This window comes from Cetorhinus maximus, chromosome 16 (genome assembly GCF_964194155.1).
Source record: "Cetorhinus maximus chromosome 16, sCetMax3.hap1.1, whole genome shotgun sequence".
Taxonomy (NCBI): Eukaryota; Metazoa; Chordata; class Chondrichthyes; order Lamniformes; family Cetorhinidae; genus Cetorhinus; species Cetorhinus maximus.
In genome coordinates, this window is record NC_135894.1 from 63948776 (window position 1) to 63975062 (window position 26287).

At 42.3% G+C, this 26287-nt stretch overlaps 1 protein-coding gene across 1 annotated transcript in view; it reads right to left on the minus strand.

The window, feature by feature from the left end:
• The window catches only part of cnksr2a (connector enhancer of kinase suppressor of Ras 2a), a 579431-nt gene that overhangs the window by 168464 nt on the left and 384680 nt on the right, over nt 1-26287 (minus strand). Inside the window, exons 10-14 of the mRNA XM_078559925.1 lie at nt 25841-25974; nt 23277-23312; nt 13082-13156; nt 11949-12160; nt 9574-9663 (exon numbers count right to left, since the gene is read on the minus strand). Coding sequence (XP_078416051.1) covers nt 9574-9663; nt 11949-12160; nt 13082-13156; nt 23277-23312; nt 25841-25974 — 547 coding nt within the window. The remainder of the gene's footprint in view (nt 1-9573; nt 9664-11948; nt 12161-13081; nt 13157-23276; nt 23313-25840; nt 25975-26287) is intronic.

Here is a 26287-nt window from a genome sequence, read left to right on the forward strand (position 1 = left end):
ACTTGGATGGGGGTGGGGGGGACAGCAGCAGGGTCTGCTGGGTTAAATGCCCAATGCCAACATGGTACTCACCCTGCCAGAGCGCAACAAGTCGTTGAAGCGCTTGCGACACTGGATCCACGTGCGTCACACCACGTCGCGGGAGCTCACCATCTTCGCCACCACCTCCCAGGCACGTTTCATCATGTGGGGGGGGCCTCCTTCTCCCATCCTGGGGGACCAGCACCTCCCGCTGTGCTGCCACCTCCTTGAGGAGGGCAGCAAGGCAGTCATCCGAAAAACGAGGGGCACAGTGGCCCCTCCCGGCCCTACCCTGCACTCCGGCCTGGCCTGTCCTCCTGCCCTACCCTCCAGCCTGGCATGTCCCGCTGGCCTACCCTCCGTACTGGCCTGCTCACTAGAGGCCCTTTGCTGTGGCCTTGCACTTGCCATTGTGAACAGCCTACAAAAGGCTGCCAGGCCTTCTTTTAAACAGGCTGCCAGGTCGCCATTGGACCCGGCGGTCTGTGCACACCCGCCACCGCCTGCACACTCCCGCTATCCACGGGAGTCAAGAAATATGCTGGGTGGGCCTTAATTGGCCCGCCCGTGTAAAATGGTGGCGCGGACCCAATCGTGGGCGGCAATCGGGTCCACACCCGCCTGTGCCCACTCTGTCCCCTGCCAACCGGAAAATTCAGGCCATAAAGTTAGTATGCAAGCACATCAAGGGCAGAATTTTCCCCATGTCGGTAGGGGGAAGCTTAGGAGCAGGCACGTGAAGGCGCGCCTCTGATCGGCGCCCCCAATTGGGGGCGCACCGCCATTTTACGTGGGCGGGCCAATTAAGGCCGGCCCATCGTGACATCCGCCAAGAAGCGCTATGCGCTCCCTTTGCGGGCGGGGTGGGGAATCCCTAAACCGAGAGTGCGCTCTTTCGCGCATGTGTGCGATAAAGCGTACTCATCTTCCTGAGGCTAAGTGCTGCCTCAGGGAGATCAGCGCCAAATTTAAAAATGTTAACAATAGAAAAAAAAATCCCCTGACATGTCCCCTCATGTCATTCTGTCACGAGTTGGAACATGTCCATCACTTTCATTGGCATTTTTACTAAAATGTTAAAACCTACATGAAACCTCATTCCGCCCGTGGATGAGGTTTCATGCTTTTTCCAATGCCTGCCAGGGCTCCCGGCCTGCCCGCCAACCTTAAGGTTGGATGGGCAGGTCCATTAAGTACTTTAATTACCTTGTCAATGGCCTTAATTGGCCATTGACAGGTCGACAGGCGCACAGCTGATTCTGCTGCGCCCCTGCCAACCTGAAAATTGAAATGAGGCGGGGTGATGTCTGGAGTTCCGCCCAACGTCATCCCGCGTCATTTTACGCGTCGGTGAGCGGCCCCCCCCACCCCCCGGCCCGCCAAATTCTGGCCCAAGTAATTAGGAAGGCAAATGGAATTTTGGTCTTTATTCCAAGGGGGATGGAATATAAATTGGGGAAATCTTTCTGCGACTGTACAGGGCTACTGCTGTTCTATTGGAAAAATTACAGTTAATGTACAAGATTCGCAATTTTCCCTTAGTGGTGAACATAGTTAAATCTTCATGTGTTTGCTGAACATTTTCTGGGCAATTATGTAGACGTGTGGTAGGAGGAGAAGGAGGTGATGATGACCATAATTCCACCCAAGATTCATGTTTGCATTTTTACTACACAGCTAGAATTCCATTCTACTGAGGCCAGATTCCAGGCTGTAGTCCTGGCTTCTTTGACCTTGAAAGAATTGATATGGCAGGTTTTGTCTGGTCTTCTCTGCTAAGAATAGCACTGAGCGCAAAAGCGAAAGGTATCTGTGCTGCTTTCCTCAATAGTAGCTCAAAATTACCAGCACTCAAGAGACTGCAGAAAATCGAAATCAGGTTGTAGCAATTCTTACAATAGCTCTTGCCAGAAAAGAAATTAGGTTACTTAAATCAGCAGTACTGCTCCTAACCACTATAATTGTGGGAAATTTTATCCATGATTACATCCTGCTGGGTAGCTGTCCCATCTTCAGTACTGCTTGGTAAAACATGGGTTGCCCTCCATGATGACTCATACTGTTAGTTCATGAACTGAAGCAAGATTGGTTTGCAGAGTTGCTGAACAGATGTGAAATATCTCCAATAGAGAAGGATGGAGTGATGGGGAAGTCTTATTAAGAGAGATTGGGAAAACTGGGCCTCTATTCTCTAGGGTTTTGAAGAATGAGAGTGATCTCGTTGAAACCTACAGAAAGCTAAAGGATAGATGCAGGTAAGATGTTTCCCCTGGCTGGGGAGCCTAGAACCAGAGGACACAATTTCAAAGTATGAGGGAAGCCACTTAGGACCGAGATGAGGAGACACTTTTTTACTCAGAGGGTTGTGAATCTTCGGAATTCTCTACTCCAGGGGGCTGTGGAAGCTCAGTCATCGAGTATGTTTAAGGTAGAGATTGATAGATTTCTGATTAACAATAGCGTAAAGGATTATGGGGATAGTGTGGGTAAAAGGCATTGAAGTGTTTGATCAGCCATGATCGCATTGAATGGTGGTGCAGGCTCGATGGGCTGAATGGCCTTCTCCTGTTCCCATGTTCCTATTAAAGGTAATGCAAATAAACTATCGTAAATCTTCAGTACAATTACCTACATCTCCAGATTATTAATTATTGCAGATAGGCAGGTGATTTCAAATGTTCTTTATCAAAAAGGAAAGGCAACCCTTTCGGAGTTCTTTTTGTTCAACTTACTATATTTTGTAAAGAGTAAAAATAAATATACTCCAGAATCTTCTTGGATGTTCTTTGTACGTTTTGGGGTCATGTGAGCCAATTCTGAGTTACTGGAGTTCTAAAGACAGCAAGACATGGCTTTTATTTTGCTATCCCAAATTGGGTCAAAACAGTAATGGGGTAATAATGTCCACTGCCACCTTCATCCCTTAACATAGATTGTTTCCCAATTGGCCAGCCAATGGACATTTTATTCTACTCACCACAGTTAAGTTATGACATGAGATGGGGCCCACCAATCTGTCTCAGTTGCTTCCTTCCTCTACCCCCATGGACTTCTAGGAAAGGGAAGGGTAATACCTATTGGGGGAAGAAAGCCCTGTAGTGGCTACTTATCCCACTTATTAGGCAGTGCATTCTTATCTCTGCTATATTCCTTCTCAGCTCCAAGCCTAACAATTAAATATCCCTCTGCTCATGAGTGCCCAGCATCCCTTTAATGTTGTCTCACCTTCTTTGCATGTGATGATCCCACTGCAGCATTATCAGCATTTCCCTCATCTGCAGCAGGGTCCCATCTAATGGCAAGCAAACATCTAACCCTGACCCTCCTGGAGCAAATGAAGGAAAGTCTAGGCCCCAATTGGTAAAGTCAAAACTCGAACTTTCCTTCGTAGTCGCTAGGTCAAAATCCAGGAAGTCTCTACCTAATGTGAGAGTACCTTCAACACTTGGACTATAGTGGTTCAAGAAGAACCTTCTCAAGGGTAATTATGGTTGGACAATAAAATCCAGTCTTTACCAGCAATACTCATAACCTGGGAATTAAAAAAAAATGAACATACGAAAAAAGCACCAGACTGACAAAGTCTCGCTCCATCCATTAAATGAGGCAATCTAATGCGCCAGTAGTCTGGGGAGAAGGGGGATCATGAAGACACATGGAAAAAGCTCTGTGTGCTGTCACAGAGCTGCTGTGCTACGCCCATCCCGTCGATGCTCCCATGGATAGCTGATTTGGCAAATGTCATTGACTAGCTTGGAAGGATCATAAGTTGCAAACATTGTAATGACAATGAAAAATTAATTTCCATGGCACAATTTATTTGAACGTCTGCTTCCAGGAGATGAAATAGTTATGGGGCAGTTCCTTTGTGAAATGGAGATGCCAGCAAGACCTCCTCTGAGAAGGACAATCTAGAAAAGAAAATGGGCATCCTGGTGGATGTGCATGTAAAACGTAACTATCTTTGCACTTGGATTGATGCTGTCCCCTCATACACCTATCAACTAAACTGTGGAATGCTACAGGAGACCTCCCTCAAAGGGATTGTTCATTCTCAATGATTTTCTGTTAGTTCAATACTACGAGAGAAAAAATTACTGCAGAAATATATTGGGAAGGTGGGAAAATAATCTTACAATGCAAAAAGGGTGCCCTCTACAACAGGAACTAACACAGGAGCAAAATGCAATTTTAAAAAATTCCTCTAATGGGGATGTGGGCATTGCTGGCAAGGCCAGCATTTGTTGCCCATCCCTAGCTGCCCTTGAGAAATCAAACATCAATACTTCATTGGAACAAATTACAAGCTTAATAGCGATTTTTTCATCTCAGTAACAGCATTTGACAAAAAAATCCAGCTTCAGCATACGAGTGGATCAGTCTTGTGACCATTTTTTTGCGAGGTATGGGAAGCACTGGAGGCAGCACTCACCACAAGAATATTACGTTTGACATGGGATCGGACCTTACCATTAAGTTGAAGCATCTGCTGCTCACCGGTGCAGGTTGTATTTGTCTGAACATTTTATTCTATGCAAAATAAGGTGTACTGTGAATCAAGCAAGACTATGACATACAAAGCTTGAAAAATCAGGGCTTTACGTCATCTTTTACTATGCTCTAGGTAATATGTAATTCCTACATACTTAACTCCTTCACTGAACTCTGTAATTGGAAATCATTTAAATATCTAATTATAGCATGTCTTAAAAGAACTAGTCCTATTAATCTGAAATCTTAATAGCATGCAAGAAAAAAAATTAGCACTTAATATGTGGGGTTTCAAGATCAAAATCAGATTAGAGTGCCTGCTATTTACAATGGAATCTAGGGGAAGGAGATTATAGTTGTCCATTAATACTCTGCATCAGGAACTCAAACAGTCTTTAGCAATCATTCAAACATTTGGAGATACAAGGGTTAGAGGGCAACTTCTTAGTGGTTTCTGCCTAAATGGCTGCCAATGAGTGAACAACAGCATGATGGAAAGCTTGCTGCAACAGATACTTATTTCATAAAATAATCTGCTGGACATAATCAATAGAGTTTGTGAAACAGTCAACTCTACTGCATATGAAAATCCTGAGAAAAAAAGCTATGTGTGCCCTGTGGTGAGGCAATTGACTTGCATTACAATCCATTTGATTTGGATATACTGGGTGAAAACAGTTAAACCTGATAAGCTTTTTAGCTAAAGCCTTATGGCCAACATTTATGAGGGAGAGTGATGCAAATTTTTTTTATATATGCTTTCACGGGATGTGGTTGTCACTGGCAAAGCCAGCATTGGTTGCTCGTTTCTAATTGTCACAACTGAGTTGCTTGTCAAGCCATTTAAGAGGGCTATTGAGAGTCAACCACATTGCTGTGGGGCTGGAATCACATGTAGGGCAGACCAGGTAAGGATTGCGGACGCCCTTCCCTAAGGGACATTAGTGAACCAAGTGGGTTTTTATGACAATCAACAATGGTTTTATGGAGCGGAATCGTTCAAGAATTTCACTAAGTGCGGTAGCAGGCGTGAAAAATGACGTTTCACCTGCTGGCCGCAATGGCGGATTTTTGCGTCGTGTCATCCCCTTCCTGGCATGTCCTGCCTCATGTACCTGGGAGAGAGGCAGGGAATGAACCTGGTTGAAGAACACACAGGAGACAACAAAGATATAAAGAGGGAGTGGGGCTTCGGCCCTACATTTGCCTGAAAGAGAGGCAGAGAGCGAACCTGGCTCGAGATCGTACAGGAGACAGCTGCTTCCGCTTCAGCTCTAGAACGCCGGGTTTGAAGAAAAAAAACGAAGAGTGACATCACAGGAAAGCTGTAAGTTCTTTGGTTGGTGAGAAACTGCTGTTAGGGAGTGTCTTTAAATAGCTGTAAATTAGAAATGCGTATTATCTTTAAAGAAGTAACTACTTAGATTTAAGTAAGAAACACTAGGAATAGAGGAGTAAATTTAAGTCAGGGCCAGTAAAATACGTAAACCATAGTAAATTAAAGTTAACGTAAAAGAAATAAACTTAAGACATAGCAGGGCATCTCAGTTGTGTGGAATGCATGTCCTGTAATATGTGGGAAGTCGTGGACACTGCTGGTGTCTGAGACAACCATATGTGCAGGAAGTGCTGCCAGCTGCAGAAACTTGAACTCCGGGTTTTGGAGCTCAAGCGGCAACTGGAGTCACTGTGGCACATCCGTGAAGCTGAGAGATATGTGGGTAGCATGTTCAGGGAGGTGGTCACACCACAGGCTAGGAGCATGCAAATATAAAGGGAATGGGTGACTGCCAGGCAGTCCAAGAGAACCAGGCAAGTGGTGCAGGAGACCTCTGGGATCCCACTCGCTAATTGGTTTTCCATTTTGGATACTGGTGAGGGCGTTGGTTCCCCGGAGGAGTGCAATCAGAGCCAGGTTTGTGGTACCACAAGTGGCTAGGCTGTACAGGAGGGAAGGAAGAAAAAAGGAAGAGCAATAGTAATAGGGGATTAATTAGTTAGGGGAGCAGACCGGTGTTTCTGCGGCCGTAGGGTGTTATGTTGCCTCCCTGGTTCCAGGGTCAATGATGTCACTGAACGGCTGCAGGACATTCTTCTGGGAAAGGGTGATCTGCCAGAGGTCGTGGTCCACATTGGTACCAATGACTTAGGTAGTAAGATAGATGTGGTCCTGCGATCAGAATTTAGGGAGCTAGGTAGAAAATTGGCAAGCAGGACTTCAAATGTAGTGATCTCCGGATTACTCCCGGTGTCACATGCAAGTGAGTACAGAAATAGGAGGATAAGGAAGATGAGTGCGTGGCTGGAACAATGGTGCAGGAGGGAGGGCTTTAGATTCCTAGGCCACTGGGACTGGCTCTGGGGAAGATAGCACTTACAAGCTGGACTGGTTGCACGTGAACAGAGCCGGGACCGAGTTCCTTGCGGGGCATTTTGCTAGTGCTGTTGAGGGAGCTTTAAACTAACTCAGCAGGGGTGTGGGAACCAGGAGAGAGTATTAGAGAGGAATGCCAGGGTACACAAAGTACTGGGAGAGACAGATAGCACTAGTATAGAGAATAGTAAGCTAACAGGTGGAGTCAGTGTAAGGGAGAAAGTCATGAAGTCTAAATCAGGGTTACTGTGCATGTATGTGAATGCATGGAATACAGTAAATAAGATTGGGGAGTTACAGGTACAGATTGCCATGTGGAATTATGGTGTTGTGACAATAACAGAGACCTGACTCAAGGAAGTGCAGGACTGGGTGTTAAAAATTCCTGGGTACAAGGTGTTCAGAAAAGATAGGAAATGAGGAAAGGAGGAGGGGTGGCAGTATTGGTTAAGGAGAGCATTGCAGTGCTGGAGAAAGAGGTTGTCCCAGAGGGTTCAAGGACAGAATCAATTTGGCTAGAGCCAAGGAACAGAAAGGTTACGTTGCTCGGTGTATCTATAGACCACCAACTCGTGGGGAGGTAAAGGAACAAACCTACAGGGAAATTACAGAGAGATGCAGATATTGTGGAATAGTTATAATTGGGGACTTTAATTACCTGAATGTAGCTGGGATAGTGGCAGTGTAAAGGGCAGAGAGGGGCAAAAGTTCCTAGAGTACGTTCAGGAGAATTTTCTACAGCAGTATGTGTCCAGTCCAACAAGAAAGGATGCACTGCTAGACCCGATACTTGGAAATGAGATGGGCCAAGTAGATCAAGTGTCAGTGGGGAAAGTCATCCAGACCTCACACCTTCACCCCTCACCCCCACACACTCCCTATGCCCTATCTATGCTGCCTCATACCCTCCACACACCCCTGATGACCCTCATGCCCCCATGCCAAGGTATGCATCCACTGCTCACTCTCTTTGGCCCCTCACGCCCCCCATGCCAAGTGATGGCATTTCCATTCACCCACTATACACTACATAGAACCAATGAACCCTATAGCGACAGTAAGCTGTGTAAAAAGAGCATTAAAAAGTCATTCATGGATAACTTTCCACTGTATTAAAAAAGCTTCCTTTTTACTACTGACACTTTTATTGGGATATTATCTGGACCCTTTAAAGTTTCAAGAACTGAAACTGCAAGACCTTGAAATCTCTTTATCTTGTATAAATAACCTTGTGAACTTGACAGCCAGAGCTGTCAATCAAGCAATGTTTTCCCTGGGGCTCAGGTGTTTCAACAGGCTAATGGGTTTCTGGACTCTCAGCCAAGCTTCATTATGTATTCAGGGCTGCGCACCCAGACAACCATTAGACTACTAAAACAGCTGAGCCCCAGAGAAAATATTGAAAATCCCGAGCCCCAGAGAAAGTATTGAAAATCCAGCCCAAAGAGTATGTTCTCACTGTTTCAGTTGCACTGCTTTCATTAAGACCTCCCAAGCAACAATCAAGTGATATAGTAGAACCATCTCAATAAAGTATCCTATTTTGACTCTGCAGGTGCCTACTGGCACAACTCCTACTCCTCATTCTGGTCGATAGTTCACTGGTAGGTAGATATAATGGAGTAAACTCTAACTCAGCGAAATCAGCAATAATGGGCATTAACCGCCTCAAAAGAGGGTTGGTAGACACTCTGCCCAACATCACTTAAATAGGGACCAACTTTGGTCAGCCAAGTGCCAGCCTGTTTCAGGCGGTAATCCTTTTTATTCTGCAAATCTGAATCCTAGACATACAATGAGCCCTGATTAAAATCTCAGGACAGAACTTGGCCGAGTGTGTGCCATGCACAATCAAACCAGTTTCAGTGACAATAAAACCAAAGAGGTCCTGAAATGATAAATCTGAAATTATTTTTTAAAAGGCAGGACTGCACCTCTGTGTCTCACAAGTAATCTTGGTCACTGTTGCCCTGGCTATCCTCTTCTCTCCACAGTGACGACCGCTAACTACTCCCCTCACTGCCCCAAATTATCTTGCCGTTGGGTCAGTATTGTGCCAGCTTCAATCCAGCAAACAACATTGGGATGTCTAAGCCTCAAAATAGCACTGGCCTCTTTGTTGGCAGAATGGGCTGACTCTTGACATGCTCCCAAAGTCAAAATCAACCCCAACAGGTACAGCTAACATTTGAAGGCTGCACATACTGAGTGTTGTATGTTCTGGTATCCACTTAAACTCAGAGAGCTATTGTGCATACACAATTACGCAATCCAACACATTAAGTCTTGCATCTATTGTGCTCTTGTCATAGTCCAGATGCCATACTTAATCACCAATGCAAATTCTCTTGAAAAAAAATTGAGGTTCCAACCGCAGCTTGAAAGTTACAAGCACTTTATAGGCCATTGAGTGGATTTCATAAATCCACAAGCAAGACCGAATCCCACACGGAGTATCTGAGCAAAGACCGGAAAGGAACCACCAAGTTAGTAGCTGATCTTCACTATTGTGCTCCCAATTCAAATCTGGCCATGGGAATTAGCATGGAAGATCCACTGACACACACAAAAAGAAGCTGCCCATCACTTAGTGAACATGTTCAAGTTAATCTATGTTTTGTAAATGCCAATTTTCGACTACAATCAGGTTCTTGGCTATTGCTACTCAAAACAAAAAAATCACTCACCTCTTCTTCCATCTCTTTTGGATCTATTTGAATCTTCATATTCTCCTACCCAGCTGTATTCCACTGGCATGGAAATAGGCCTTAGTTTGCCTAGAAACAGCAATAAAATAAGTTTCCAATCATTTACGTGTGCTGTTATTGCTTGCTTCTTTTCATCTTTGAATTTTCAAAGCAGTTTATTAGTCATATTCTATTCAGCAGTTCCGTTTTAAAAGTTGATTTTGTTAAGTGGTAAGATTGAGGGAGGCAGATTACTGCAACTAATATTGAATATATATACACTATGTTGTTCTATTCTAGCGAATCGCATTATGTTCCATGCTTCAAAGAAGCCCTTCACTCTACTTCTCGGTTTTTATTAAAAACCACTCGACTCATCAGAATTTTTAAATATTGCAGGATTTAATTAAATTAGATTGCACCATGCCACTCCCCTCCACCCCACACCCCTCCGCTTTAGATAGTTAATTTATACAAAACCTCAAGGGAAATATAATCAGATGCCGTAAACCAAATGATCAGATTTATCTGCGCCTTGACTTATGAGCAATTATTTTTTCTTTCACATGAGGAATTAGTTACTTAAGCAAATAGTAGTCAGGTGGGGTGTCAGGTAGTCATTTGTAACTGGAGAGTGACAGCTTATGTGAACCATAAAATTACAGGTTAATTCCTGCATTCAGACTCTACTTCGATGCTGAAATTCACTGATAATTTGAACAAACTGCAGGAACCACAGCTTTCTCTGTCTTTGTAGGTTTAATTTTCTTAGTATCTGTTAACCCTTAAACTGATGGCAGGTTCAGGAGAACTCTTGTCTCTGGGGCTCTGATTACTTCACTATTGTAATACAAAATAAAAACAAACAAGTGCTGTGCACACTGTGCCTCTGATATAGGTTGTCAATCCTGGGTTTCAGCCAGCCAGGCAGTGCCCTTGAGTACAGGGTGTAGGTCTAACATGAGTTGAGGCAGTTGGCAGGGTGGGCAAAAGGGATGGTCAAATTTGTGATTTTTTTCCTGAGTCGTTGAATTTAAAAAAATCTAATTATGAATGTTATTTTCAGGAATAGATTAGGAGTAAGGAACTGTCTCTACAGGAAAACCTGTGCACCATCTCCAAGGCAAAAATCAGGAGTGCGATGGAATACTCTCCACTTGCCTGCTTGAGCACAGCTCCAACAACACTCAAGAAGCTCAACACCACCCAAGATAAAGCAGCCTGCTTGATTGGCACCTAATCCACAACTTAAACATTCACTCCCTTACCACCAATGTACAGTGGCAGCAGTGTATAATATCCACAATATGCACTGTAGCAGTTCATCAAGGCTCCTTTGACAGCACCTTGCAAACTCACAGCCTCTACCACCTAGGAGGGCAATGGCAGCAGATGTAAGGAAACACCACCACCTGCAGGTAAGTACCCCTCCAGGTCACACAATCCTGACTTGGAACTATATCGTGTCCCTTCACTATTGCTGGGTCAATATCCTGGAACTCTCTTTGCAGCAGCACTCTGGGTGTTTCTGCACCAGATGGACTGCAGTCGTTCAAGGCGGCTCACCACCGCCTTCTCAAGGGCAAATAGGGATGGCCAATAAATGCTGGCCTTGTCAGTGATACCCACAGCCCATGAACAAATAAAATTGAATTGTATGCTACAGAATTCCTTCTGGGGGGAGGAGGGCTAGCAACCAATCATTTTTACTCTTTTTGAGCAACCAATTGAACTATATTAAGAAAATGAGGGACAATATAAAGAGCAGCTCCTTAAAGGGATATTGCAAAAAAGAAAAATTAATCTTAAAGGAAACTTATGAACATCAAATCAAAATGTGATTAAAGGAGTCAATAAAATACCCCAGTCCCCGCGGTGCCCACCAGGCATGGGAGGCCTCGATGGTGCCTGCGGACACTGTGTACTCCCTCTCCAGGGACTCCCGGCCACCAAAGTAGCCGCAGAAGAAGGGCAGACAGTCGGGCCGGACAACCCCCTTGGTTGCCCGCTGCGCGCACCTGTTGATGGCCAACTTGGCCAGGCCCAGGAGCAGGTTTGCAAGAAGGTCCTCCTCCATCTGCACCTCCCCTCACTGATCATTTTTCAAACTACAAATTAATTAGAAATGAGATTAGATGGTTCTACGATCTGATTGATTACTGGTGACATGGCTCTGGGGTCTGGTTGGTAAAAGAGACAACGAGCTCTGGGATCTAATTGATTGAAGTTTTGTAATGGGATCTCTGGTTCTGCAATTTAATTGCTTGAAGACTCTTGACAAAACTGGACACACTTTCACAAAGAAAAAAATCTTTAAAGAATATAGATGATTGGGGCCAGTTCTGAATATAGATTAAGACAAAAACTAAAATTACCATAGGTCAGAGTATTTTCTCTTCTGCCTAGTACACTTGACCTGCTTGTGTCGTAATCATAGCTGAGAATCATTGCATCCCCTTCAATCACGGTGAAGCGTTTTCGATATTCCTGATCCAGGAAAGAATTAGGTGACTCTGATCCTTTATGCACTGGTTTGCCTAAAGCATGTCTGCTGGATTCCTCAAGGGGAAGGTTCCCTTTCTCATCCCTTTTAATTGGAGAAAAATAAAATTCAAAGCCTGTTTTTATCTTTTTGATTAAACAAACAGAAGTTAAGCCAACGATTCCATTGAAATATCTGCATTATAGAATGAAATATGGTGCTAATACTTTTGAGTTTTTAATTTCAATTTAGTATTCTTGCTGAATTTGCATTTCCAATTGTAAACTCCTACACAATAGGCATTAATGAAGAGATTATGGTTTTGGAAACTGTATCAATTATTGATTACAGTAGCAAACAGGAACTCTACACAGCATAAAATAAGACAATTTCATTTCTTTTTGACAAGCACTCCAACATTGGCCATCTCAAGCAGTGGGTTAATAAAAGGTGGAACACATCAACAAATCAGGTTTGTAATTTTGTCATGGAAGCCAAGATTGTACGTTCACTGAAACCTTAGAAGACATTTTAAAAAATAAGTGGTCTGTAAATTTTAAAATACCAAAGTGTTAAGGCTATCCACGGCTTGTTTTTGTGTGTGTTATAATAAAGATCTTTTGCACCCATTCTGTGCATGTACAAATACTATCGACAATTTACTTGAACAATATGCACCACAGTTTTGCAGTCGATCTTGTACGTTAGGTACTGTATCATGATGGGATGTTGAGGTTTGTTACTGCTGCGAGTGAATTGAAGTGACTCATGACTGACATAGAAAAGATGCTACCCAGTTTTGCAATCCTCAGCTAAACCTAGTTAAGTAAAATCAATAGAAAAAATGTCTGTTTTTAAGAAGGGGCCTGTAAAAGTTGGAAGAAAGCAATCCATTCTTGCCATAGTTGGGCAATGAATTTTAGCATTATTTCTCATGACAATATTACAATTTCCTTGACGAATCTGAGAAACAAACACCCACATTTTCACTTAACATAAACTAAGTGATTCATACTACATACTCACCCAACAACATTTATCACTAGGCTGCAAATACCAGTGTCTAGAGTTACCAGTTCTACTGTGCATGGATAAGGATCACTGAAGAGAGAAAAAATGGGAAGGGGGGAAGAGAGACCTTCTTCAACTACTATTTAGTAGGGATTTTTCATTCATCATGGCACAGGGCACAAATTGCAAACTACTGAAATATTATTACTTCCCTCTGAGCTAGAAAGGACGGGCAGTTCACCAACCGTTGGATTTAATCATGTCCTTATGACAAATCAGGCAACAAGGCTGCTGTGACAATCAGTGTACTTTTTGGGCTTTCCATAGGTAACTGGAGGCAGAAAGAACCCGTGAGGAGTAATTGTGTAAGAAGAAAAGTCAGTTCTTATTTTGTCAATCAATTGTCAAGAATGAAGCTGCTATCCACACATCCTATGACTCTACAGCTAATTTGTATCAGTCTTTGCTGCCAGAGTTGTTTGGTTAAAAAAAGAACATTTGGACACAGGTTACCGTGTTATGAGATTTGTGGCTAATGTCAAGACTTGCGAGTTAGAGAGAATTATCCATGGTTAGAAAGAACAGAGCTCTTCTCTGAAAATACCAATGTTCCTATTTTTTTGGGAAGCGGTTGGGGGATGGGGTGGCGGCATGGGAGGTGGAGAGTGGAGGAATGGGTGGGGAAACGTGAACCAGAAAAAGTCATCAAAATAAATGTAATAAATTAGCTGGGATGCAAAAATGAGTATATTTCTTGAAAATCCTTATTGGATTAAAGCCCCAAGAAAGAAAACGCATCCTAAAAACATTTCACAGTGTGTGATCAAGAGAGAAGAACATCTACAGTGGCACCAAAAAAAAATCATACAGTTGATATAATTGTTAAAAAAACACTGTACGAATACATAAATTTCAGAGTGAAAAAATGCTAACATTGGACAACTTATAATTATTTTAGACATGATTAGAAAAAGAAACATACTCAAGAAGTATGATTGCAGTTGGTTAGATTTTTGATGTCTTCTGGCAATACCACCGTCAGAGCAGTACAATGTGCTAAATAACAAACATTGACATCTCAGCTTAAGTAGCATTATGGGAGTACTGACCGCTCTCAGATCAATCATCAACAGTAAACCCAGAACCACCGAATTAATGCAGTTTAACTGATTTAAAAGAAACTCATTCTTCCTCTCAATTTTCTCCCCTCTCTTGACAGTAAATCACACTGAGATATAAATGAAGATGCAATGCTCCTGCAGCATTGTTTATAGCAATGGTGGGTTGGAGAGTCAAAGTTGAAGTGTCATAGCCCTCTCTTTGACCCGAGCTCCTGTGGGTACAGGAATGAGGAATCACGCCTATAATAGTGTGGGTGGTAGCGGCCTCCTATACCTTGTGCAAATTGCCACTCTTCATAGGTGGCCGAGATGGTGGGTAGTGGCAGACTATTCAATTGTATGGACATTTCCATCACAGATCGCCGGATAACAATCAGGAGCGAGGCATTTGACTGCTGGTTCTTTTGTTCAGCTTCCTATCCAGAGAAAGTGAACCCTCCAAATCTACCCTGGATGCTATTAACCAATTTTAGCAAATACTAGGTATTGAAGCTGGAACCTTCTTGGCCTATATGGCGTGGTGATAGATCATATGAGTCTGCAGACTTATCATTCTTTTCAATTAATTGATAATATGCTCTGAAAATGGAATTGCCATAAATACTTGTCATGAAAAGATAATTTTAAAGATATCAAACTGACAAAGTTTAAGCCTATTCACATCAGGGTAGAAACCACAGGGCAGTGAATGCCAAAAATAGTACAGTGAAACCTTTCATTTATGTTTAGCTAGAAAGATTCTTGTTCCAAGTGATCTCCAATGAAAGACAACTTGTTAAACAAGCATCCAGAAAGCTTATTTGTAAATAATGACCAAACCAGTCTTTGCATTGGCCCAAAGTTAATGTTCTTTGTTTTGTGTGAGCAGTATGCAGCAGTCAGATATAAGACAAACCTATTTTCGTTTCAGTATTGTGCTTTTGACCTTGACTGTTTCTTGGTCCTTTCAAAGTGTGGGTCTCTCTACTGGACTGGAATGAGAGTTGAGATCTCGGAGCTATGTAATGGCATAAAGTTAATCTCTCCCAGCAGGAGGTAACAAGTTTTTTTTTGCCATGTTCTATAAAATGCTAATTGCCAATTCCACGGACTGGTTCAGATAGCATTAAAATCAGTAAGCTTCAAATGTTGATCTACTATTCACAGACTTAGAAGGGGCATTGAAGTGTTTCCATGTTCAGCTTTCTAGAGGGTATTATTCAGAGGAAAATGGTTTAAAAAACTGGTGAAGCCAGCTTGCAGCAAGAAGGTAATCAAGGAAACATTTCACACCTAATTTGTATTTGAAAGAAATGAACACTTTTGTTGTTTTCACTCTCCAAAAACCTGTCCACCCCCGGGGAATTGGTGTGGTCTACAAAGCACCGTTAGAAGTGATGCTATGCAAACAAATTTTTCTGTCTCTATCTTGAGAGACCACTTTTTCTTTGTAAAATAGGCAGTGTTAAATGACAGGTTGCATGGTAACCACTTTTCTAGAGAGAAAAGTGAGCTTTGTTTTCCCAAGATTTTTCCACATACAATCAAGTTAACCCAGAATTAACACTCCCCAAGGCAGAATCTATTGATCTGTCCCTTAAAGAATTTGCATTAACATAACGTAAGATTAAATTCACTATATTGTACATAGCATCCTTTTGTTTGAAGAGAAGGGGTCCATGTGTATAAATGAATGTTGCTTCTAGCAAGCGTAAATGAGCCAAGTTATGAGCTCCACTGATTATCTTAAATTGGTTATTAGTGTTGGATAGTGTAGGAATATGTTCAAGAATTGCGCCTTTTTGAATTACCAGGGAGCTTGGGGAGCCTATAATTCCCTGTTGCTTTCTCCATGGCAACGCCTCTGCCAATCAATCAGCACCCTTTTCCCCTGTAATATAAACTGTCGTGATTGTTTGAAATTTGGCATTCTTGTGTTTGTCCTGATGAGTGCAATATGAAAATCTTTTCTTTTTTTAGCAATATTCAAGTTATGTACCATCAAGCAACTGTATGGTTTCTACCCTTAATTTATTGAGGTGCTGCGCTCAATAAGGTGAAGCTGGGGTCAGGGCTTGGAACATTATTTTAGCTTTTGTCATCCATTGTCAGCATCACGCATTCATAGTAAGGTTAGCACAACAAGTTGCGATCTGCTAATTAGCTCAGTGTCAGAAAGATACTTCCTACTATTCTTCCACAACAGTTTGTTTATAATCTTAGTGAGATTTCAATTCGAAGTCAAAACTGCTAAATTGGAAGGAGATTCAGTCTGTGGATTCATCTCCACTAGAAACTGCGTGGACTCATTTTATACAAAATGTTTTCTTTCACTATCAATAGACAATCAAGGCTGATTGAGATCCAGGTGCTAAAGGTGAAGGCCCAATGTGTTATTGCATTACTTTGTACCAACTTTGCTTTCAGTCGAGAAAAGACTGACAAGGCATGTGATTTACACCTGTAAAATATTGAAGGGCAGTGATAATGTGAGCAGGAAATCTAGTTAATCACCCTATTCTTGAAATATGTAAGCAAGCCATTTGAGCACCTTAGTCTTGAACTCAGAATGTCTGAGCACAAAAGCAAAATCAACTCTTAAGTGAAGTTAGAGGTTGGAATATTTTCACCTCCACCAGAGTCGTGGACGTGTATGATACCACCCAGCAAAAGCAGGCAATGTTGGGCTAAGTTAAGAAAGAACTAGCTAAAAGTTTGGTCACGAACAGTACTGAAAACTATAAGAATATAACATAAGAAATAGCAGCCAGAGTAGGCTATTCAGCCCTTCAAGACTGCAGTTTTAAAAAATTCATTCATGGGATCTGAGCATCGTTGACTAGGCCAGCATTTATTGTCCATCCCTGATTGCCCTTGAGAAGGATGTGGTGAGCTGCCTTCTTGAATCGTTGCAGTCCATGTGGTGTAGGTACACCCACATGGGTATATTCACAAGAGAGATTAATGGATTTTTGGATACCTAGGAAATTAAGAGATAGGGGGATAGCGCAATAAGGTGGAGTTGAGATAAAAGATCAACCATGGTCTTATTGAACATGATTGCACAATCGCGAATGATTGTACAAGGTTCAGCACCATCCTGACTCCCCAGACACTGAAGCAGTCCATGGCCAAATGTAGCAAGACCTGGACAATATCTGTCAGGGAGGGAGTTCCAGGATTTTGACCCAGTGACGGTGAAGGAACGGCGATATATTTCCAAGTCAGGATGGTCCTTGTCCTTCTAGATGGTAGCAATTGTGGGTTTGGGATGTGCTGTCTAAGGAGCTCTGATGAGTTCCTGCAATGCATCTTGTAGATGGTACACACTGCTGCCACTGTGCCTTGGTGGCAGAGGGAGTGGATATTTGTGGATGGGGTGCCAATCTACCGGGCTGCTTTGTCCTGGATAGTGTCGAGCATCTTGAGTGCTGGAGTTGCACTTATCCAGGCAAGTGGAGAGTATTCCATCACACTCCTGACTTATGCCCTGTAGACGGTGGACAAGCTTTGAGTCAGGAGGTGAGTTACAGGATTCATAGCTTCTGACCAGCTCTTGTAGCCACAGTATTTATATGGCTAGTCCAACTCAGTTTCTGGTTAACAGTAACCCCCAGGATGTTGATGTTGTGGGATTCAGCAATGGTAATGCTATTAAATGTCGAAAGGCGATGGTTATATTCTCTCTAGGTGAAGATGGTCATTGTCTGGCCCTTGTGTGGCGTGAATGTTACTTGCCACTTGTCAGCCTAAGCTTGGATATTGTCCAGGTCTTGCTACTTTTGGGCATGGGCTGCTTCAGTATCTGGGGGGTCAGGATGGTGCTGAACATTGTACAAACATTAACGATTGTGCAATCATGTTCAATAAGACCATCGTTGATCTTTTATCTCAACTTCACCTTATTGCGCTATCCCCCTATCTCTTAATTCCTTAGGTATCCAAAAACCCATTAATCTCCATTGTGAAAATATTCAGTGACTGAACATCGTAGCTCTCTGTGGTAGAGAATTCCAAAGATTCACAACTCTTTGAGTGAAGAAATTTCTCCTCTTCTCAATACTGAATGGTCGACCCTTTATTTCAAGACTGTGATCCGTATTTCTAGACTCCCCAGCCAGTGGAAATAATCTCTCAGCATCTACCTTGCCAAGCCCTCTAAGAATATCATGCATTTTAATTAGATCACTTCTCGCACTCCAGTTTCTATGGAATATAGGTCTAGTCTGCTCAGCCTCTCCATATAGGTCAATCCCCTCATCCCAGGAATTAGCCTGCTGAACCGTTGTTGCACTCCCACTTCCTTTGGTAAGAAAACCAGAACTTGAAACAGCTTTCCAGGCGTAGCCGCACCAATGCCCTATATAATTTCACTGAGACTAGTCTTACATTCCAATCCCTTTGTAATAAAGGCTAACTATTAATAAAGTAATAAATAAGTACTATTTGCTGTACCTGCACATTAACTTCCTGTGATTCGTGTACTAGGACACCCAGAGCCCTCTAAATACCAACATTTTCCAGTGTTCACCATTGATAAAATGTTTTATTTTTCTATTTTTTCTACCAAAGTGGATAATTTCACACTTCACCACATTGGAGTTCATCTGCTATATTCTTGCCCACTTACTTAACTGTCTTTACCCTTTTGCAGCCTCTCCTAATGTCTCTCCTAATTTTGCATTGTCTGCAAACTTGGGGGAGAATTTTTCCTCGGGTGGGCGGGTTGGGCAGGAGCTGGCCTGGAGCCGATCGCCACCCGCGATCGGCTGCGTGCCGCCATTTTACGCGGGCGGGCCAATTAAGGCCCGCAGAGCGTAATGTGTGGCCGGTACTGCTCAGCACTACCTGTGCAGGTGGGGGGAGGAGGGAGAGTTGGGGCCTGCGTTCTTTTGCGCATGCGTGCGAAAGAGTGCAGCAATCTCCCTGAGGCAGATCCGTGCCTCAGGGAGATTGAATGCGTTACAAGACTTTTTAATGAATAAAGTAAAAATTTATTTAAACATGTCCCCTCATGTGACAGTGCCGCATGAACTGGGACATGTTTGTGAAGTTAGGAAAATTTATTTATTTTATGAAAGCTTCAGGGAACCTCATCCCACCCATGGATGAGGCTTGCTGAAAAACGCAAAGACTTTGGATACTCAATCCCCTCATCTAAGTCATCCACAGAGATTGCAAATAGCTGAGACCCAAGCACTGATCCTTGTGGTACCAGGCTAATTACAGCCTGCCAACCCAAGAATGACCCATTTTTTCCGACTCTCTGTTTTGTGTCTGTTGACCAATCGTCAAGCCATGCTAATATATTTTCTCCAATCCTGTGAGTTTTTATTTTATGTAATGACCTCTTGAGTGGCACCTTAATGACTGCTTTTTGAAAATCAAAATATAGTATATCCCCTGAATCCCCCTTATCTACCCTGTAATTACAACTCCAACAGATTTGTCAAGCATAATCTCCCTTTCATAAATGCATGTTGTCCCGACCCAACCATAGGGCCGAATCGTCCCAGATTTGCACCAAATACGGTAGCAGGCATGAAAAAGGATGTTTTACCTGCCAGCCATAAAGGCGGGTTTCTGTGCTGTATCGTCTGCTTCCCGCAACATTAATTATGTAGCCACAGGAAACGCGCTGTCTCACTGGTGGGGCGGCCTCTGAATCACCCATTACGCCGTTACCTCACCGTTTCCTCACTCTGGGTGCCGTATCTAAACTATAGCCAATCACAGTTCTCAATGCTTGCAGCCAGGACTGCTCCAGTGAAAGCCAATAAGAGTTCAGTGGCCTATCACTGGAATGCCTTTTGAAGGCCTGCCATGATGTCATCCACCCCCACTCCGGCCACGGGTGGTCCAGCAATCTCACCACTCTGGCTTGGGAGGCGGTGGCAGTGGTGATCAGTGCCAATGCTGCACAGAAGAGGTTGGCCATCTATTCAGAATGGGGATGAATGATCTCATCCATGTCGCCAGGGTAAGGCAACCATCTCATCACTCAAACTCACACATTCACTAGGCCATCACACACTCACTGGTATCTCACTCACTGCCAGCTCAAGGGACATCACCACTCACTCTCAAACACACTCTCACATCTCCATCTGGCCTCATCTCCTCTGGAGACTGCCTCCTCAGTCCATACCATCTTGAGGCCACTTGCACAGGTCACATGTGCCCCCACACACACACCCTGGGGTAGCCCCCTTCCCAAGTACAGCCTTCACCCTGCAGCCTCTTCACTTGCTTGAGGCCACTTCTTTCCCTTCCCTAGCCCTGGCCCTGCAACTGTTGAATGCCACCCCCACCTTATGGCTGGTCTGGTAGGTAGAGACCTGTCCATGAGCGTCCCTAAAAGAGATGTAGTGCTGCCTATGAAGCCTGGTGTTGATGATTGCAAGTGCTGCCTGAAGCAAGGTAGACAAACAAACCTCTTAAGTCCTGAGCAAAGTGCAGCTTGCTAGGTGCATGTCACTTATATACAGTTGTGAAACACGGCATGCAATCATGTTGAGGTGTCCAACGTGGGGGGTTGATTCCAGTGAGCAGGGCTTATAATAAGATGCTAAGGTGTTGAAATTAGGTTCCCGACATGCAGTGGTGGGAAACATGGCCCACCATTGACAGGTGGAGCGGACGATCGCAAATTGTTTTCACGACGGTGTAAAACTGATTTTGGCCTTCTGGCCATATTGCCCGCTCATGCCCGTCATGACACCCACCATCAACAAGACCGGACAATTCCGCCCATAGTTACAGAATGAAATGATCAAATATTCTATCAAATATTATGGGGCTACAGCAATGCCATCTTTGGAAAACAATAGGTCATCATTGAATAATGCAGGCTGCAAGGTTAGATAGATATTATAGGCTTTACTTGGCTATCTCTGGTGTGACCAGGAGAAACTCTGAATTTTCTTCACGAAATTGAATCCACAAGAAAAAAAATTATGTATTTGGACTATTCTATGTTTTTTTTAAATGATATCAGGCATCATTTTCAATACACTATGCATAAACCTATTCTATTGCCACATCTACTCAGTCTTGTTTATCTGCATTGAAGCAGTTGTGTGCTTCAATGATAACCTGTTGTTTTCCATATGTTACATTGCTATAGCCCTGACAACAAAGCTGTCATGATGTTACATGGAGTATTTGATAACCACACTCTGTAGCTATCCTTATTACCATTCTTCACCAGAACAGCAAATGAGATGAAATTGATCTATTTTGTTTTGCTGTTATTGGCTAAGGTAGGATTCTTTAAACTTACAGCTGAACAAAGAGTTCAATTTACTTTCTTGCTCAAAGGCATTCACTTGGACAATGAAAAAGTTTTGCATTGAAATATTGGCCTGAATTTTTCCCTTGTCGGGCGGGCTTGGCGGGAGCCTGCGATCATCTCTGCACCGTGATTTCACGCAGGCGGGCCAATTAAGGCCCGCTCTGCGTGGATCATGAGCAGTAGTGCTGGCTACCTGTGCGGGCAAGGGGAGGTGGGAGAGTCGGGTCTAGCGCACAGTTCGCGCATGCGTTCGAAAGAGCGCTTCATTCTCCCTGAGGCATGGAGCTGCCTCAGGGAGATTGAAGTGCTTTTTAAAAAAATTAAAAATGACATTCAAAATTTAATGAAACATGTCCCCTCATGTGATTGTGTCACATGAGATGGGACATGTTTTTATTTTCAAAATAAAATTTTTATTTAATTTGCATTTGCTTTAGGATGAGGTTTCTTAAAAAATGGAAAGGCTGCTTGACCTTTATGCCTGCCCACCACCCGTTAGGTTGGACGGGCAGCTTAAATCTGAAGTTAATTAGTTTGTTAATGGCCTTAATAGGCCTTTCAATTATCAGTGGACGTGCAGCCGACTCCGGCACGTGCATGCCGAACGAAATATCGCGAGACAGCACGCCAAAGGTAAAATTCTGACCATTGTCTTAGATTATGTTCTCAAGTACTGGAGTGAGGGTTGAGCTTATAACTTTCCGACTGAGAGATCAAAGTGCTACCATCTGAGCCGAGCGGACACTTAGGTAAATTTTTCTTTGAAAGAGGCTGTTCATTTTAAGTTGCAAGATAATAACTATCAAATGAGATGGAATGTTCTTTGACTGCATGAACTGCTACGCTGAAATAAACAAGATTGAGTAGGTGTGTTACTGAAACAGGTTTACATATAGTGTATGGAAAGTCATATTTAATATCATAAAAATAACCTAGGAAGTGTCCAAGACAAATTCTTTGGGGGCAGAAGCATGGTTTCTTCTGTTTCGAGTGCTGAAACAGAATGGAACTCATGCCATGTGGAAGAGGCCTATACGGAGAAGAGCAAATGTTCACACATTTTATGGACGTTCTCTTGTCAAAACTTAATTATAGTTGTGCAATGTTTCAGGTTTTCAAAAATTCAAAATATGAAATCAGCAGCATCAAGAGTGGAGAAAACTATATTTTATATTAAAATTTGTATTAAGTTTTCATTAGAATTTGCCTAGAATAAAAAATTTCATTACAGTATTACTGCAATATAAGTTCACCTGTCACCTTTACAAAAATGTCAATTTGCTGTATTTAACACAAAGACTCCAAGTTTTTCAGTGAAACCCGGTTTGTCCAAATGTTCTTGCAGTCTCTTCAAGAAATTTTGGACACCCAAATATTATTGAAAAATTCAGGGTCTCCATATTTAATACAGCAAAGGTGACATCTCTGCCTTTGAAATTCATCTTAACCTCCACTCTTTACTCATTTTGTAACAATAAAATCCAGGCCATCTCCATGCATGAACATATCCTTCAACCTAATCAAACTTACACACTGTCTATATCTCTTCTAATGCACAACAATGAAACACAAGGCTATGGGCGGAATTTTTACGGCCCCTCCTGCCAGCGGGATTTTCCGGTCCCGCCGTAGTTAATGGATTTTTGAACAGCTCGCCGCATTTTATGGCTTTGCCCCTGCTGCAACGGGGCTATAAAATTTCACCCTATGCTTCAATGTGTGAATTTTTGCTTGCAAACATTATATCTTTCTGTTCTGAGATTAAATAATGCACTGGTTCACAACTATTGAACAGACACATCTCACAGGGACTTACCTGTTAATTCTAGAGATACTGGAACTTCCCAGCCTTCTGCAAAAAAATTCATACATATAAAGTACCCACAAACATAACTCACGTAACATCTGGAACATTAAAAAAAAAATACCCACACTATGCGAGTTATTTTTGTGACATTAAATAACAACTGCACGCTGTACAAAAGCAACGCCTTTAGCATTTATTAGCTGCATAGGGCTTCAGTTCAATTCGGATGCTCAATAGTGTCATCGCCACTTGTTGCCACACCCTAAAATTCAGCTTTGAATTTCATGCTTTTGCCCACTTTCACCTGACACCAGGCATTACCCGGTGAATGGAGTTTCGTCATACATTTCCTTTCAAACAGGCGGGAAAACTGTGAAAACAGCTGAGAGAAATCTCTAAAAACGACAAAACAACCAGGGCTCCAAGGATTCACCTGAACAATGTTCACACAGTATGAAACAAGGTGTCTGGCACTACAACATGGCAGTGGGGCACAGGTCAACACTGAAGAAAAGTAATATTTAAATAGAGTTAGCATTTACTAAATCACACTGGGAAACCTGAATCCATTTGTTATGAACTTTACAGACAGATGGAAGAAATAATAGCTTTGTATGATCAAAGTTGGATGTCCTCTTTGAAATATAGTGGAGGCAGCTCCAAAGTTTGGCAGCACAGTTGAGAAATACACTGCACAAGAACATCAACATACTTGTATCTTAAGTAGTCAAAATTCCTTCTGCAACAAGACATGTATCCAAAGCCATATACCTTTTAAGAATCACACTGCCAAGGACATACTGAGAAATGGTCAATCCAGTCTGCAAATTCCAAACCAATGTTTTCAAAATTAAAGTGCGACGGAATATAAAAGGTACACTGCTTACTCGTTTGACATAACATAGATGAACAGTTCCATGATGAAATGGCTGCAGGAGGCTCCCCAAAACAAAATCACCAAGTATTGGTTTTAAAGTAAGCATCTGTCCAAAATTGTAGCTGTGTGGATTTTTAAAGAGCAAATCTGTTTCTAACTATATCCTGGTTAAAGGCAATCTTCTGATAATTTTGTTTTTTGTCATACTTATATTTTTACCAGTAGCTTTTTAAAGTGCATTGGTAATATATAACTTCAATGGAAATTAGCAACTGTTTTTTTTGGTACCACTGTATATGGAAGAAGAGCTAAATTTTTCCTAAAATCATGCATAGTTTTCACCATAATTACTACAGTTAATTCCCAACACTTAGGCGTGAACTCCTGTTAAATGCATATATTTTTTGGTTAAAGCTTTAAAATGGTTCCAACCTCTTTTATTTATATAGGAATCTATTCTATTACAGTGTTTCTCCAATCCAACATGTGCAGTTGAAGCAAAAGCAAAGTATTGCGGATGCTGGAAATCTGAAATGAAAACAGAAGATGCTGGATAGGAGAGAGATGCTGCCTCGGATGCTGCCAGACCCGATGAGTAGTTCCAGCATTTTCTGTTTTTTGATGAGCATTTGAAGATTTGCATAAGTAATGATTTTTTTAAACAAACAGCATAACATTAAGAAATGCAAAATGCTGAATATTGGGTAGAGTGTGGTACGATGGATTGAAAGCTGATCTTTCACATTTGACACATGGATTCAAATCTATTCCAAACTGCTGAGATGGAAGTTACTTCTGCCTGTTTCGTCATATGTGTAATGGCTTTGGAAGATCTCAACCCAGTTCCGAGTGGGCACATATCCACTACACAAAATAATGCTTAGCACTGCAATGAATTGACAAACCTACTGCAAGGAGGCCACAGACTGGTTGACATGACATCCAAACACTAGGTAGATGGAGCTTTCTTGAGAACTGAGATGTGCAAGACTAGACCTGGCAGTGTTGAGCGAGTTCACAAAATGCCATAAAGATGAAACGCTGAATGCAAACTTTCAGCTTTGTCACCAGTTTTGTTTGTTATTTGGGCTTCTATCATTACACTGTCGCACTCATGGTGTCCTAATTTGAATCTTAGCTTTGCTTTTCATGTTGTTTGTTGTAATCAAGCAAATAAAATAGGAACAATATAATGTTGACAACACTAAGAATAAATAGATTTTAATGAGAAGTCATTAGCCATCTGAATTTAGAAAATTTTCAGTCAGGCCAAGGTTATTTTTGGTGTACAGAAACGAAAATGTATTTTACACTCCAACCTTTACAAATATAGGAGCCTATACTTCACATTGCCATATTGATTACACTTTAGTCCACTGGTTACATTTTAATTCATTGAATTTTCCTAGAGTCATATACTTTAAATACAGGTCAGTTCGATAAATTATTTTGTACTGCAGCATATTGCCTAACTTTCTGATTTCAAAGATGCATACAAAAGCTATAGAAAATCAGTTCTCGATTTAACAGGAGCACACTGTGTCAAGATATTAGCTATAAATAAAATTGAACTGCATCAGATGAATCATTGATGCATCATATCAGGCATTTCATCAAAAATGATATACAGGAACTTATATCATAAGATTTCTTTCTATTTGTAACATAAAACATATTAATGAGAGCAAATGGTTACCTGGGAGTGTATGGTTCTGATGGAGGAGGGGGGATGAAGAGATCCTGAAGTGCAGAACTGTCTCGCTTTGTAGGTGTACATAGAGTACCGGTTGGAGTGGCAACACTACCAGTTGGACTTTTTGGGATAATTGGCTTTTCAAAAAAGAGGAAAAAAGAATTATTAACAGGTAAGGTAAAATTCCTTATTTTAACAGAATTTAATATTAACTGATGTCTAAGCTTTAAAAGAAAATTAGTGCACAATAAAAACATAGGCCAGAATTTTCTTGTCGGTGTGCACAAAATAACACGGCGTAAAATGACACGCGGTGATGTCGGGCGAGCGTCCTGACGTCACCGCGATACGTAGGTGGGCGGGCGCACAATGTTCTCGGATACGCGCCGGCCATTAATTAATCAGGTACTTAAGGCTCTTGAGGCAGTAATTGTCTGCAATCTTCAGGAC